We start from the raw sequence: 17456 nt of genomic DNA, 5'->3' as shown, positions 1-17456 counted from the left end.
ATGAAAAGCACAAGCATTAACAATGATAATTCATTTGATACGCAGATAGCAAATCTCAGGAAACTATCAAAAGTTACCATATTAATTGTTCATTAAACATTAGAGTAAAATTTTTTCCACATTATACAAAAATCCCTTAAATTTAGTTTTCAAAAAATTATTTGCGCTATTCTTGCCCCCAAAATTATGCTAAACAGACAAAACTACATTTAAAGAGGCAAGTAGGTGATTGGAATCCATATTAAACAATACTTCTAATAAGGTGCTTCTAAAATTTGATACTCTTCCCATCATTTCCCAGAATGAGACACTGTAAAAAGACAGTTTAGCCCCAACTCTGACAAGTGGTCGGCACCCAAAACGTTGGCCTGCCTTTCTCTATTTTAACTGAGATTGATAAATACTGCAAAATGAATGGGAACAAATTAGATGTGCATTAATTCAAAGATCACAAAACTCAACATATCAGATATATATTCCATAAAGTACAAAAATAAATCATTAAAAATGCACTCTTTTTAAGGACAATTATTAAATGTGGCAACGTGGTAGAGCTGTATATTGGAGCACCAATGCTCAGTGCCACAGAGTGAAGAAACCCAGGCTTTCCCTCACACGATGCGAAGCTCCTGATTGTGGGTGTGTTGCTGTGGGGAAGGAGGGAGGGCACAAAGGGGGAGAAATTCAGTAGGTTGCACCACCAGTTAGCGCCTTAAGAGGGCGCTAAGTGGGTCGCAAGCCAACTGGCACCCGGGCGCAGCACTGCCTACGGCTCCCGCTAAATTCCGCGGGACATTAGTGATGGCGCTAACAGTTAGCGCTGCACCACTGCCGATGATGTCATCGGTGTGCACAGCGCCCCGTTGACGCCCCGGCCGCGATATTCGGCAGCGCCCCCATGATTTACCACCGGACGCTATGTCCGACAGGTTCAGGGGGGCCTACCTGCGGCCGGGGAGGCGCAAATTAAAGGCGAGGTGCGGGGCGGCCATTTTTGTTGTTGGCCGCCTGCCAGCACTTGCCTGCGCTCCCGTCCCCGGCCTCCTGAACCCCCCCCCGCCGAGTGCCGCAGCGTTCCAAGAGCCCGGCACTTCCCTTCGGTGCTGGGCTCTTTTGCCTGCACTCCTGATCCTCGGGGGCCCAGCTGGGCCCCAGATCGCGTTGCACAAGGCCCCTCCCCTTTAAGAAGGGGAGGAAGGCCTGCAATACCGCAGCACGACGTGCCACAGCGTGCGGCACGATGCACCACGATATTCACTCGCAGCGCCCCAAGAGCGATGCGGGGCGCCTCCAGTAGCGCCGCGCTTCCCTTTGGGGCGCAACTCAATTTCCGGTGGGCGGGCGCGAATGTTTCTGGAGCGCTACTTTTAGCGCCCTAGCGAGGCTGGCGCCCCAAACGGGGCTATACTCAATTTCTCCCCCAAAGTCTCTTCTCAGTGCCTCTCCATAGGGAAAAGGAACTATCAGGCCTGCCTTATGCATCTCCAACTTTTCATTAAAGAGGCTTAAAAGAAGCTTGCTTGTGTGACCACCTGCCCTCCTGCATGCAGGAGGTTTATGCCTAACAAGACCTGAACAAAGAGAAAGAAAGAGTGAGGGGAGTTGAGAAAAAAATACAGAGATTTAATTGCTTTAAAAAAAAAAGCAGCAAGTGTATTTACTAAATAAGTAATGAAGGAAACAGTCTCCTACCCACCTAAACTAAATTCCAAAATGGGTTCATCTGGATCCTGGCTGTTAGCTAGAAAAGAAGACAGGTTTGTCAGTAGATTAGTTCTTCATAATACCAAAGAATAAAGCAAATTAAATCAGAGTTCAACATCTAGAGTCTTCAAATTAAGAATAATCATAATCACCAGGTTCAGAAGTATTCTGTATCAAAGTTTTTTTAAAGCTTAAATTGAATCACAAATACAATTTGTAGTTACGATAAAGTCCAGCGCCCAATGGGAGCAAATCACTAGGACAGTGGTCTTCCAAGAATTTAATGCTCGAGTATTGCCTTTGAGGGTACTGCTGTCCTACAATGTGCAAGATTTGCATAACACAGGCCAGACCTGTGTTCGACCAGCAGTATTGCCAAAGCTTATGCAGTAAAGACTCCAAGTCACTGGGTTAAGGAGGTTAAGTGAGCGAGAGAGAGATTATTTACATTCGGAAAAATGAGCAAGACAATATGGTCATGTTATGTTCATTCTCATTCATTTATCACACACATTATCCCGATTAAAACTGTCTGGCAATTAGCATTATACCACAATAGTAACAAGAAATTGCTGTAGGCAGTTGATAAATACATTATCTGGTGTGGTACTGAGCCAAACAGATCAGTACGTCTTCGGTTTGATCCCTGGTTTGTGCTAACTGATCTCAGTCTGAACAACGGCAGAGATGCTACAATTTGTTTCACATACACAAATCGGCAAGGGTGTCAATTCATGTCCACTATCCTTACTGGAAAGTGCAAGATAGAGACAGAAATAAAGCAAGAGCACATATGTGCACACAGACACACATCAGATTTATTTTCTTTTTTTAAAAAAAAAAGAGAAATCGAAGTGATCTAATTAGTTTTTTAAGATTACAAAGGAAATTGATAAAAATCAACCTGAGTAAATTGTTCAGCGGTGAGAGTTCAAATATCAGGTGACACAAATTAAAGATTATAAATCTAGGAGTAAAAAAGGAAGTTATCTAAAAAGGTAGCCACTGTGAATGTGGTACTTTTCTGGCCCTTAGTGAGACACTGTTTGATTGTGTGATGTCCTGTCAGACATGGGATACTTAAAAGGCATGTGCTTCAAAGGCCTTCCTTGTCAAATTATCTCTCAACCCTTTCAGTGAATAAAATTCCACATGAACAACATACCAGTGGCACTGCATCCGTTTCAGACCTTATTCACTCAGCAATATCCCAAAATAAAATAAATAGAATGTTCTTGGCTCTCTCCCAGTTTTGTTTCAACTCTATATATAGAGGCTCATGTTTTGCTACCATTTGATAGCAATAAACCCAGTTCCAAGGAACATACAACAAGGAGAGAACTGGGGAGCTGTAAAACTTCTTAATGTGAAACTTATTTTATTTTTGGAGATTTGAAACATATGATGGTCTGTTACTCTCGACGCCCAATCAGGAGTCACCATGCTCTGATCACAGAATGAGGCGACCGTGCTCCAACTAAAATTAGCTACTGTCCTGCCATCTTGAAAACCTCTTACTAGCATTATAACTGTGGCGAGCACGGAGTGATGCAAGACTCTGTAAACCCCAGAACCCAATAGTGGTGAGCTATTAAATTTTGCTTGTAGCACATGTGGGAACGAGGGTTCACACTACCCGAGTACCTCGATGTTCTTTCTGGGCTGTCTGTTTGACCAGCACAAAATGAGTTAAAACAGCTTTCTGCTGAGCATGGGATGAATTGTGTAAGGAGGTCTAAACCAAGGATATCTCCACAGAAAAAGGAGGATGGTGGAATGTTTAAGGCTCACTCAGCCATGTCTGTGATGGTCTGGAATAGGTTAGTTTGGTCACTTGTGTTTATGATAATAAAATAATTAGAAGAGTTAAGTGCATGTTTGTTTAGTTCATGCTGTTATTCGGTTGTCATTTGTATGTATCTTTGATATATTATGATTTATTGGTGGTATGCATTGAATGTAGTGATCAAAGGGAAACATAGAAGATAGGAGCAGGAGGAGGCCATTCGGCCCCTCGAGCCTGTTCCGCCATTTAATGAGATCATGGCTGATCATCCAAATTCAGTACCCTGTCCCTGCTTTCTCCCCATATCCCTTTAGCCTTAAGAAATATATCTAACTCCTTCTTGAATATATTTAATAAGTTGGCCTCAACTGCCTTCTGTGGTAGAGAATTCCACAGGTTCACCACTCTCTGGGTGAAGAAATTCCTCCTCACCTCAGTCCTAAATGGCTTACCCCTTATCCTTAGACTGTGACCCCTGGTTCTGGACTCCCCGACCATCAGGAACATCCTTCCTGCATCCAGTCTGTCTATAGTCCTGTTAGAATTTTATGTTTCAATGAGATCCCCCTCTCATTCTTCTAAACTCTAGTGAATATAAGTCTAAAATTGGTGCATGATATGGGAGTGAACCACTGTATAACAGCTCATACTGGGTGTGTGAAGTATGATGTCTCAACTCTCAATGGTTTTGGATAGTATGATGAAGCTCTCATACTGGATTTGTGAAGTACTGTATGATGTTTCAATGAAGACCTGATCCTGCATTGCTACAACTGAGCGTGTGTGTAATCTGCTGTTTAAACGAGACGAAAAGGAACAAGAAAGCAGTCCAACAGCATGCAATTTTTCCACTTGCTTGAAACTAGTACTCACAAATGACAAGAACAAAGATGATAAATGCTGGTTCAGGTCCTTCTGGTGACATTTTATTTAAGCCGATACAGGAAACTTTGTGCTATCCGGAGGTGAGCTATCCGGCAATCTGGAGCCACCGGCAAAAATCAGCCGCCGTTTTTTATTTTTTGTTTTTTTTGCTTTGTTTGAACAGTCAAGCTGTGCAAGGTCTGTAGCTATAGCAACAGCTTCAGCTACAGAGCTTTAGGGCCACACCCGAGTGTTTAGAAGCTGTTGCTAAGCAACAGTGTTTGTTGTCCAATACGGAGATAAGAATCTCCGTATCTCTCAACATTAACTCTGGAGAGTACGGCAGTTTTGAGGCAACGGCAGCAGCTCGGTCCCGTGGGTGCCGGATAGCACAAAGTTTCCTGTATATAAGTTCATGTTGGTGAGACAGTGCTCATCCTTCCTCATTTAATCTGGAGGTACTGTAGTAGCATAACAGCATTAAATGTTGTGCAATTTTTTTTTTTTTTTTTTAAATAAGTAATGCCTTGTATTTTGGGCATGTTAGATTTAGGAGGTTGAAATGTATGTTGAAAGAGTCGTTACAAATGGATTCATGAAACAATTGAATGGATTTGTGGAGATAAGATTTTAAGATATGGTGGAGCTGACCTGTGAAAAAGGGATGGGATTTTTTGTTCTAAAAATGTGTTTATTCTTATCTTATATAATCCATCCAGCAATGTGATGGAGCTATTTAAAGTTTTGTCCTCAAATGTGCAGGTTTATAGAAATCTTCTATTATATTGATGCAGTAAGATGCTAACGCGATGAAATCGGTGTTTGAACTCTGGGATAAGATGAAGGGGGGGAAAAAAAGTAGGGCATATCATTTATTTCTCAAGGAATTAGTTAATTTTTTGATTAAAATAATCTCAAAAGGAAGCCCATGAATAGCCCAATCCAAATTAAATACAGCGGATTTAGTACAAGCGTTTGAAGCTTACTGAAGCTAACCATTTTAAGCGCACAACTCAAAAGAAGCACAAGTGTGTGTAGAGACCAATCAGAATGGTGTTGAGAGAGGACCTGCTCTTCCAGGCCTCTTTCATAAGTCAACTCCAAACTGACTGTGCCGACACCACAAAACAAATCTTACTTATTTGGCATTATATCTCTTTACAGTGAAATAACTTACTGGCTGCAAAGGGAATATTCACCATCAAGGATCAAAAATCTTTAATTACTATATTCATCGAAAGCCCTGAATCATTTGTTATAGCTCGAGAGGAACTGCGCCAAGTTAAAGTCAGGTTAAACGCTCAGCGTCTCCAATTACTGCAGGGCTTTTGTTTTCCATGCACAGCGTTGCCAGTGAGAGAGAATTATTCATTCTACAGTCCTAGATGTGACGAATAAGCCACAAGGAAAATTAACATTTAATTAATCAATTCTTTCACATCCAGTTTCTGGATAAGAAAACAACCTCCATTCAACTACATCTGTAAAATTAAAAATGCCCTGGTTTTCAATCTATTCAACTTTGAGGAAATTCTGCATTAAAGCTGGAATTTTTTTTGAGGGATGAATGGTCTTTCAAACTTAGGTTTAAGTGACTTGACAGCATCAATATCTCAAGAGCTTCTTCTTCTTAAAGGCGGCGGCGTTGTATTAAAAGACCAAGTTCCTGCTGACTAGATTTTCATAAATGAAACATTAAAGCTTTTAAAAGCTCAAATGTACTTCTATCATTAAAAAAAGTGTTTTGATGTTAGAAGGGTGGGTTCAAAGAAGAACACTAAATAGTCCCAGTAAAGTCTCATGGAATAGAAGCCGCAAAGCCAGGACAATGCCCTTCAGAGAGAGCATGCAGTCAGCTAACTAACAGGCTAATTAGACAGTCTACTCTGATACTTACAGATCCCCACAAATGCCATTTCAACACACTAGTTTGATTTCATCTAAGCTTTATCTGCTACATCAAAAAATTGAGCTCAAAAAAATGTTTCCAGGCAACCGGTTTTAATACAAATGTATGCAAGACTTCTTACCTGCCAGAGATAAACTTAACATATCTGAAGACAGATCAAACGTTGAAGCTCGCTGCATGGACCTGGTTTTAATACTGTGCCGAGGACTTTGATCCTTTGTTGACATTTTCTCATGAGTAATATCTTTTTTTCTTTTGCCAGATTTTTAATCTCTTCAAGAGTTCAAGCCGCAGGTCCCTTCCTTTATGTGAGTAAGCAGACATAAGGTGTTTCTAGGGGTTTGAAATCCTGAAACAAAGCCAAACAGTGAACTAACTGTTGCATTTCTGAGACGTTTACCTTATAGATCCTTTGTGTAAGAATAAAAATATATAAAATAACAACAGAAAATGCTGGAAAAACTCAGCAAGTCAGGTAACATCCGTGGAGAGAAATTTGAGTTGACGTTTCGGGTTTGACCCTTCTTCAAAACTGGAGAGAAAAGGAACTAGATCGAAGGCAGGGCTGCGATCGGACAAAAGAATAAAAGAACCAAAAGAAGTAAAAGAGATTAGAAGCTAGACGAGATGGTAATAGGCTGTGATTAGGTGTAAAGTGTACTGGCAGGGCAAAAGATAGCTGCCAGGTGTGAGAGAGAAACAAAAGGAAAGGGGGGGGGGGGGAAGGAAAGGAGTGGAAAAATATAAGTGAAAATGAAATAGGGGCCGAGGTTATGATCTGAAATTGTTGAACTCGATATTGAGACCGGAAGGCTGCAGACTGCCTAATCGGAAGATGAGGTGCTGTTCCTCGAGTTTACGTTGAGCTTCCGTGGAACAGTACAAGAGGCCAAGGACGGTGAGGTCCGAGTGGGAATGGAGCGGTGAATTGAAATGACAGGCGACCGGAAGCTCGGGGTCACCCTTACAGACTGAACGGAGGTGTTCCGCAAAGCGGTCACCCAATCTGCGTTTGGTCTCCCCAATGTAGAGGAGACCGCATCGTGAGCAGCGAATACAGAATAAAAATATATGTTTTGTATGTGTGATGGACTCGCGACTATTAATATAAGATGTACGTAATAAAGATGAATTTGATGTGTATGGATCTCCCTGGGAGCGGAGCTCAAGGCAACGGCACGAAACTTAACAAAGGAAACCTGCATAACAGGATAACCCCCACAGAGACAGCATCGAAACTCAAGAACCATTAAAAGGTGTTAACAAACAATTAACTTAATCAAGAAATGGCACCAGTCACTGCAGACAGACATGTTCAAAAGAAAGCCATACGCCTGCCTAGAGGTGTGTCAGGAACTGCTCTCCCTCTTCCACTCCCACCCCATGACAGGGCACTATTCGGCCCTGGTAACCTCCTATAAAGGTAGCATCCACAGCTTGGTGGCCTTCCATGAGGGAAGCAATCAACCTATATGTGGCACGATGTCTACCGTGCCTGAAACACAATCCTCCCATGTGCACTAACCGAGCCTTGCTTCAAAGCGCGCCCCCACCTCAAGGGCCATAGACTCGCCTCCAGATAGACTTCATTGGGCCACTTCCAGAGGCGCAAGGCAATTTTCGGCATGCCCTAGTGGTGGTGGATCAATTCACTAAATGGAGCGAAGTATTCCCCTGCCGCTCCAACACCGCAATCACGGCAGCCAAAACACTATTAAATCATGTGTTTTGTAGGTGAGGAGTACTGGTATAAGTGGACAGTGATCAAGGTTTGCACTTTACTAGTAAGATTTTTACCCACCTACAGGAAATGGGGATAAAACACAAACTACATATTGCTCACCACCCCCAGTCGTCCAGGAGGGTCGAAAGGGGAAACAGGACCCTCAAGTTAATGTTTAAAAAATTGTGTGCGGACCACCCCACTCAATGGGCGAACATGCTGCCAATACGCTTAATGGCTATGAGGGCCACACCTCATAAAACAACAGGAGTCTCCCCATATCAGGCCATGACGGAGACTCATGAGAACACCAGGCCAGCTAACACTAACAGGGATGAGCCCCTTGACAATGGAACCATGTAGTTCCAAGTGGCTGGAACAAGTGGTAGATCACACCGATCAGATGAATCGATTTGTGGCCACGAAATTGGGGAAGTCAAAAAGACAAATTAAAAGGTGGTTTGACAAGAAAGTACATCCCTTTGAGCGTCAGGTGGGGGACACCGTAATGATTCCAAATTATGGGAAAAAGCAGCACGCCTTTGAACCCAGGTGGTGGGGACCGCATACGATTATAGACAGATTGAACCCCGTGGTTTATTTGATTCAGTTACCGGGGAAATAGGGTGTTAAGTACAAGAAATGGTATCATATTAACCAGTTAAAAACTGCCAGAGTAAACACACACTGATCTTGTTTCCCACAGGACCATGATACAGATCCTTACGATTGTCGGGACGATACTGGCCACAACCGAAGCCGAGGGAAGATGGGGAAGCGGGAGCTGCAGCACGACTTATGAATGTCATGAATGTGCTTTGAGTAGTGACGATGCACTGGAAATACGGGAAGGGGAGGGTCCCCGCTGGAGATGTTATTGTACAAAGTATGCCAATGGAACGGGTCTGTTGGGACATCAATTCGAGGTTCAGTTCGGTGGCCATATAGGTCCGGGGATGGATCACAGAGAACCTCTCCACTGGTACTCCTTACCTAGGGGAGGGAGGGGTGACCCTCAACTGGCCACGGATGAGTTTAAGATACCAAGGGTTGGTGAAGTGCTTTGAGAAAAATAAGTATGGCTTTTCCTCGACCACATACGGGTCATTCCCAAGAGTAACAGTAAAAACCAAAATACCTCCCAGGGAGACTGTCCCGGATTTAAGGAGGGTCCGAAAAACGGGTTGGTAATCACACACACACATACATACATACATATAAGCACTTGTACAATACGGTACGAGATAGTGCCAGTCATTCTCCATTTCGGGGACATACCCCTCCCCGAGAATCTCTGCCCCCGAAAGTATGCCACCTTCTACAAGAAACTTTCTGATATCCGGCACTGACGGGTCCGAGCTGGTGCCGTAACATCAAAAGTGCAGGACATACCAGAGTTAATGTTTAAACATACAGAACTGAGAAGCTCCGTGTGAATCAACAAACCCTGTTGCTTAGCAACAGCTTCAAAACAGTCGGCTGCAACTGCAAGCGTCTGTAGCTGAAGCTGTTGCTATAGCTACAGACATTGCAGTGCTTGACTGGGGAAAGAAAAGCAACGAGAACTAAAAAAAAATAGAAAACGGCTCCTGATTTTTGCCGTTAGATCGAGTATTCCGGACATATAACCTCCGGATAAACCAAAGTTACCTGTACCATGAATTAGTAAGGAAAGTCCTCAAAGACTTCCTAGAAAAGAATTATGCCCAGGAGCGGTGGGGAGGAGGATGTGAAAGGGATAAACATGTCCAGGACAGAGGGTAGACATAGGAAGAGAGAGCTATGGGAGTGGCAGGGCATCGGAGCCAGCACGGCAACGTGAAACCATGTGGACATAGAAAGCATGTGGGAGCACAGTGAAACCATGAGGGGATCCTGACAGGAACAAATAAAGAGGGCTGGGATGTAATACATGAACTGTCCTAGAACCTCTTGTTCATGAGAGGAGGCTGGCCTGTTTAAACAGGTCCAGGATTACGTTAACCTGTTATAGAACAGCACCAAAGCTACTGAAAGGGATAGCTCTAAGGCCATTGTGTGCGCCATTTATGGGAGCTACATGCTCGATCAGGTTATGGCTGGGTTAAACGACATTAAGGACAACCGCATTCCGACCTTTGTTAATGACAGTACGATTCAGGGATGGTTCACTGACCATGATATCACTGTGGGAGCCCGACAGCACAGACTGTCCTATCTAGTAGCAGGGGATGACCACCACGGGGATGCGAGCCTAGTCCCGCTGGTACTATGGCTGCCCAGATTAGAAAGGCGGCAGGAATGGGAGGTGTTCCGAGTGGTGTCGATTGGGAGACTAGAGGAGGTCTACCTGGGGTATGACAACCACCCACCGATCCCAATTAAAAAGGACCAGACTTTGGAGAGCCCCAACACAGAATGCTGTTCTGATAGGGGCAGGGCTTACCCGTGTAGGTGCGACGTGAGAAACCCAGGGCGCCCAGCCTGCGGGTTCACTCTGGATAGCGAACCCCCTGCGTGTGGTGTACACCTTAGGAGGTGGGGACTGAATCAGGCCCAGTATGCCTACACGAGTCATGGGGCATATTGCGTGACCACCAATGCCAAGACGATGAGGCCTGGGAGTCAGGAGTGCCCCATTAAGACCTTTCTCCTATCTTCTATGTTTCTATGAAAGCCAATCAAGAACTGCCATGAAACTAAGACCCAATTCTGGGGTCTTAGCAATTTAGACGAGAGACAATGGACTTTAAAAGATATAAAATAAGGAACCCAAAGACGGAAAAGCAGGAAGCCCTCCCTCTACAGACCAGACCAAGAAACAAGGAAAAAGGCAGTGTGCATTGCTTGACTCAGGGAAGTACAAGTCTGTTTTAAATCTAACCCATTACCTTACCTGTTGTAATTGAGTAGAGTCCATAGGATACCAGTAGGCTATTGTTTTGATGGGCATGAGTGTGTGTGTTTAATAAACTTATTCCAAATTGTTTCAAAAGAATTGGTCTTGTTGTCAGTTTAATGCTAGTCGAAATAAAAAGCTTACATTTGGTATCTGGTCTCTGAAGAGAAAAGACAACAAAGATGTAGCAATAGTGTTTGGGGGGGGGGGGGGGGGAGGGAGGAGGAGAATGGGGAAGGAAAATAAAAGAAAGCAGCACTTGAGAGATTGTGGATAATCTGTGGTCTTATCCTTCCTGAGAAGAGGCAGAGATGCTCTAAACAGAAGAAAACGCAAGAGAAATGTTTCAGACTTATTGTTTGAAGGGAGGTGTCAAATAGGGCTTGGGGGGGGGCAATAATCTTCCTAACTACAAAATAAATACTATTCAATCCATCAATTTCATTATGACACATTGTTCAATGCTAAGCAATATTATTATTGTTTCATATTAACTAGGATTGAGATTACATTTTGTAGTAAATCAGCAAATTTTAAATCCAGTGACTAAGTGCGTAACACTATTGCCACAAATTCTTTATTGATAATTTAGATGCTACCAGCACCTCAAGCATAAACCCCAGGAATGCATTTTAATGAACAGAAAAAAAGACAGACAACATTAATACCCTGAGATGTAAATCTCAACGTCTAGTTTATTAAAATAATATGGAAAATATTGAGCACCATACCCAGGAACGGTGTCACAGAAGGACAGGAGACAGGTTCACGCTAGCAAGTATCCACAGAGCAAACCTCCGACTTCAAGCAGATGCCAAGGAGAAAGGGCAATGTCAAGTTAGACAGCACAGGCCACTCACTCACATCTAATACCCTGTTATTACATAGCACTGGTAGCTTGCCTGTGGTATGTTGCCAAAGGGGGACCTAGAAGAGAAGACATTGACTAAATTAAACTGGAGGCATTACAAACAGAACATGTGAAAAGAAAGTGCAATCAACCAAAAAAACAAGAGAGACTTAGCAAGAGGTCAGCTACTGATAAAGCATAAACAAGTCCAGTTATTTCAGTTACAGACATAATAAAGCACAACAACAACTTGTATTTATATAGCACCTTTAATGTAGTAAAACGTTCCAAGGCACTTCACAAAAGTGCTACAAGACAAAATATTGACACCGAGCCATATAAGAAGTTAGGGAAAATTCCAGAGCTTAGGGCCTAGGCAGCTGAAGGCACGGCCACCGGTGGTTGAGCGATTATAATCAGGGATGCTCAAGAGGGCAGAATTTGAGGAGCACAGATATCTTGGTGGGGGGGGGGGTCGAAGCCATGGAGGGATATGAAAACAAAGATAAGAATTTTGAAATCGAGGCATTGCCAATGTAGGTCAGTAAGCACAGGGATGATCTGGACGAGGGAATTGGATGTAATATCTCCAAATTTGCAGACGACACAAAGCTGGGTGGGAGGGTAAGCTGTGAGGAGGATGTCGTGAAACTCCAGTACGATTTGGACAGATTGGGTGATTGGGCAGAAACATGGCAAATGCACTATAATGTGGATAAATGTGAGGTTATCCACTTCGGTGGCAAAAACAGGAAGGCAGATTATTATTTGAATGGCAATAGATTGGGAGAAGGGAAAGTGCAAAGAGACCTGGGTGTTCTTATGCACCAGTCGCTGAAGGTAAGCATGCAGGTGCAGCAGGCGGTTAAGAAGGCAAATGGTATGTTGGCCTTCGTAGCAAGAGGGTTCGAGTACAGGAACAAGGATGTCTTGCTACAGTTGTACAGGGCCTTGGTGAGACCGCACCTCGAGTATTGTGTGCAGTTTTGGTCGCCTTACCTGTGGAAGGACGTTCTTGCCATGGAAGGAGTGCAGCGAAGATTCACCAGACTGATACCTGGGATGGCAGAAATGACGTATGAGGAGAGATTGTGTCGATTGGGCTTATACTCACTGGAGTTTAGAAGATTGAGAGGGGATCTCATCGAAACTTATAAAATTCTGTCAGGCCTGGACAGACTAGATGCAGGAAGGATGTTTATGATGGCCGGGGAGTCCAGAACCAGGGGTCATAGTCTAAGGATAAGGGGTAAGCCATTTAGGACTGAAATGAGGAGGAATTTCTTCACCCAGAGAGTGGTGAACCTGTGGAATTCTCTGCCACACAGGGCGGTAGAGGCCAGTTCATTAAATATATTCAAGAAAGAGTTGGATATATTTCTTGAGGCTAAAGGGATCAAGGGATATGGGGAGAAGGCAGGGACAGGGTACTGAATTTGGATGATCAGCCATGATCTCATTGAATGGCGGAGCAGGCTTGAAGGGCCGAATGGCCTACTCCTGCTCCTATCTTCTATGTTTCTATGATGGGTGAATGGGACTTGGTGAGAGTTAGGACACAGGCAGCCGAGTTTTGGATGACCTCAAGTTTACGTAGGGTGGAATGTGGGAGGCCAGCCAGGAGTGCGTTGGAATAGTCAAGTCTAGAGGTAACAAAGGCATGGATGAGGGTTTCAGCAGCAGATGAGCGGAGGCAGGGGCGGGGATGGGCAATGTTACGGGGGTGGAAATAGGAGGTCTTAGTTATGCCACGTTTGTGTGGTCGGAAGCTCATTTCAGGGTCAAATATGACACCAAGGTTGTGAACAGTCAGGTTCAGCCTCAACACCTCATAAGATCGACTGTATGGCTGGAATTTTGCGGCGGGGGGGGGGGGGGGGGGCCGGTGGGAAAAGTGTTTATTTCCCCAGCGGGTCGGGACCCCGCTGTGAACCTGCCATCACGCACCTTTCCTGATGTCAGGTCTGTCAGCACTGAGCAGACCCATCGGGCATCGGCGGGGGGGACCCAATACAGGTAATTAGTGGCTTGTTAGAGCCACTTAAGAATGATTTTCAGCTTACCTTTAGCATTTGACAGCTCGCCCACGGGGTCCACGCTGGTCGTGAACCACATCTGTCAAGCTGAGGCGGGATTCAGTGGCCATTGCTCCAGCTGATGAGTTGACAGCTTCAAATGTAAAGTAAAAGCTCCCACCTTAGAGATATCTTCCCTCAAGCTCTTCCTCACTGCATTTCCACAACAGAGGCACCATGCTGCAAGTCTTTACACAAGTCTCCATCCAGTCTGACCTCATTACCTCTCACCATTGACAGATCGCTTCTGCCATCTCTACTTCACCTGCCATCTATTTCATCACCATGGGTGCCCTTTAGACTCTCTCACCTTGGTCCTCAGAATGCCACCACAATCAGCCCCAAAACCAGCAGCACCAACACCACCACCAACTTTCTCTGCAATCAACCGATGCTGCACAGGACAGATGGCATCAGCACCCGACCACATTGCTGTCTGCGTCACCAGGGATGGCCTCACCATGGCCAGATTTACTTCTTGACGCTGTACACCCTGGTTGCCACATGATGTGCCAGGTTGGCACCACCCAACACCATAAAGCATCCCTACAATGCCCAAGCCATTCCTTTCACATTCATCAACATTGTGGGGGGTACCGTTATGTCTCACCATTCACTGCAACTCACTAAGCCACTTCCAAAGGTGCACACAAATCTGTCCTCTAATTGGCCGGGAAATCTGAACAAGCCCAATCAAGGGAAATTCATTTCAGACAGTGGGATGGAGCCAGCAGCGGGGTCAGGATCTACCACCGAGTTGCCCGCCAAGGTTAATAAAATCCCAGCCTATGATCCTAAAGCTCTCAGGTGCTGTTTGTGTGCGTGAAGAACACCACTATCTGGAACATAAATATAAATTAGATCAAGTATCTAGTACTAGTTATGGACTTGCTTGGACCTAGTCTTTAAGATCTGTTTAACTTTTGTTTTTTCAGGTTCACTATGAAAACTGTTCTAAGTTAGCTGACCAGGTAAGTAATATGTATGCAATAAATCCTCAAGCCCTGGATCTTGGGTAAAGCTGCTGCTTATGGCACTGGGGATTCTGTAGGTTTGAGTTGAGTGTCTGAGAACCCAAGAAGGTTCATTATGATTGCTACAGTTTAGTTTTGGAAAAAGTAACCCATATGAAGTATGGGAGCATCTCAATATTAAAGTATATATTAGAATATGCATGGGAATGGATAGTTTGCCGATATGAACAGCCTCGGAAACCTCCTGGCAGAAGCATTAAGGCAGCTTTGACACATTATGCAAAGGTGCAGCTGGCAGAAAATCTGACCCTGGTAATTGTTGGCACACAAAGAACCTGATGTACTGCAGTGCCAATAGGCACGTCAGATTTACATTACCCTAGTGGATAATCTGACAAACCTAGTTCATGGGACATGTGGCGCATAAACACCAGTATTGTCCTTTTGGGCCGAATGGCCTGTTTTGTACTGTAAATACTATGTAATTTTAATGGCATTTCTCATGGTGATTCAGTGGTTACACTCTTGTAATGGTCACTTGTAATTGGCCAAGTGTCCTGGGAAAACTACAAAACCAGCTAGGTTACCAATTGTACTGATGAAAAATGAGTATTCTAAGTATTGCAAGTATAACCCATCTCTCCCTCAGATGCTAATCAACCGGTTGTGCTTTTCCAGCATTTTCTGTTTCAATTCCAGTATTTGCATTGATCCTTTTACCTCTACTACTAACTATACGGTCGGCAGAGGGAGAAGCTTCCTGTCCCAAATAACAACAGAAAATGCTGGAAAAACTCAAGCAGGCCAGGCAACATCCGTGGAGAGAAATTAGGGTCGACGTTTCGGGTCTAACCCAAAATTGAAAAAGTTTTTCCAGCATTTTCTGTTGTTATTTCGGATTTCCAGCATCTGCAGTATTTTGCTATCGTACTTCCTGTCCCAATACTGCTCAAAGCCACAACTTAAAATAGGGCCACTGAGAGGAAAAGAAAGCTTTGATTCTTGATCTCATTACACTAAAAATCCTTTACCTATCCTAATCAATGTTTCAATGACTAACAATCCCATATTACATAGACTGGTTCCCATATTACATAGACTGGATCAATATGAACTACAGGACCGACCTGTGTGTGTTGTAGAGGAAAGACTGGTTTACAGCAATGGAGAACAAAATGTAAGAGGGGAAGCAGAGACAAGGGGCGCAATCTTGCCAGCCCTGGGGAGGCGGGACTGCCGGGAAAATGGCAGAATCTGGGAGCGGGTGCCCAACCTGCCCTCAACCCACCTCCGTGCCATCTTGCCAGGAGGCGGGTAACCGACCCGCGCCGGGTCCCGTCTCCTTGGAGGCGGGAAGGGGATTACAGCCACTTAACTGCCTGTTAACAGGCAGTTAACAGGATTATCCCCATTTTACCCACACAAGTGCGGGCTTCCCAAAGGCTGCGAACCCCACCACGGTCACCGAGGCGAGCAGAGGGCCTGCGGGGGTCGGAGGGGTGCAAAAGTGCGCTGTGGAGGTAAGTGATGGGTGCAAGTGTGAAGAGGCGAGTATGTGAGGTGAGTGGAAGGGGTTAGTAAAAGTTTACTTACCTTTGTTTCTTCCTGCAGGCTTCAATCGGTGGGTATGCGGAGAGTCTCACACCCCCGCAGCAGAGATGACAGATGGCCATTGCATTCTCCAATGCAACAACCATCTAATTTCTGCTAAAGAAAGGTTTCATGAGTCTTGAATTCAAGAACTCATCAAACTATAGAGAATGTCAGTGCTTGACAGGTTCACAGAGCTGTCAAACGATGACAATTCATCGGTCAAAAATTTGATAGATGAACCGTCATACACTGACGTTCTCTGTAACCGGCTTTCCCTTAATTGGCCTGCGAGCTTAGCAGGTCAATCAAGGGAAAATAGCGTGGGTTGGCCACAAATCAATGGAGGCGGGACATCGACCCGACAAGCAGTAGTCCCACCTCCAACGCGCCCCCATTAGCAAAATCGCCCCAAGATGTTTTAGAAATACTTGCCCATCAGACCTATGAAACTGAAATAATTGGAGAAACTGCATCTAATATCATACTTGGCTGATACCTCCGATACTGATGTATCATCTGTCTTGACGGAACCAGACTGTTCGCCACCTTGGTGTTCGATTTAACCCCGAGCTCAGTTTCCGACCCCATATCCTTTCCATCACCAAGACTGCCTACTTCCATCTCTAACATCGCCAATCTCCACTCAGACTCAGCTTAGGTGCTGCTGAAACCCTCATCCATGCCTTTGTTAGACATAACTGTACCAATACTCTCCTGGTCAGTCTCCCACCTTGCACGCTCATCCAAAACTCTGCTGCCTGTATCCTAACTCACACCAAGTCCTGCTCACCGCCCCGTGTCCTAACTCGCACCAAGTCCTGCTCACCCATCACCCCTGTGCTCGCTGACCTACACTGGCTCCCGGTCTGGCAACGGCTCGATTATAAAATTCTCACCCTCATTTTCAAAACCCTCCGCGTCCCTCCCCATCTCTAACCTCCTCCAGCCCTACAACCCTCAGATCTCTGCGCACCTCCAATTCTGGCCGATTTTCTTCGCTCTACCATTGGTGCCTAAGCTCTGGAATTCCCTCCCTAAACTTCTAACTCTCGGTCCTCCTTTAAGACGCTTCTTATAATCTACCTCTGACCAAGCTTTTG

At 44.7% G+C, this 17456-nt stretch overlaps 1 protein-coding gene across 15 annotated transcripts in view; it reads right to left on the bottom strand.

The window, feature by feature from the left end:
* LOC147112036 (inositol polyphosphate-4-phosphatase type I A) overlaps positions 1-17456 on the bottom strand; it is a 268422-nt gene that overhangs the window by 94333 nt on the left and 156633 nt on the right. For 13 of the 15 annotated variants that reach the window (XR_015079801.1, XM_085999514.1, XM_085999521.1 and 10 more), the window contains 3 exons: positions 11596-11791; positions 6385-6565; positions 1697-1741 (listed from right to left, as the gene is read on the bottom strand). Coding sequence is in view for 14 of the 15 variants with exons in the window: in XM_085999514.1 (XP_085855640.1) it covers positions 1697-1741; positions 6385-6490 (151 nt within the window). In the remaining variant the exon portion in view is untranslated. Of the gene's footprint in view, positions 1-1696; positions 1742-6384; positions 6566-11595; positions 11792-12713; positions 12870-17456 lie in introns of those variants that run through there. The other 2 variants (XM_085999518.1, XM_085999519.1) reach the window with 2 other exon arrangements.

This window comes from Somniosus microcephalus, chromosome 10 (assembly GCF_052327205.1).
Source record: "Somniosus microcephalus isolate GS21.2 chromosome 10, FLI_Smic_1.0, whole genome shotgun sequence".
Taxonomy (NCBI): domain Eukaryota; kingdom Metazoa; phylum Chordata; class Chondrichthyes; order Squaliformes; family Somniosidae; genus Somniosus; species Somniosus microcephalus.
The sequence above is the reverse complement of the archived record's forward strand: the minus strand, read 5'-3'. Positions and strand labels throughout refer to the sequence as shown.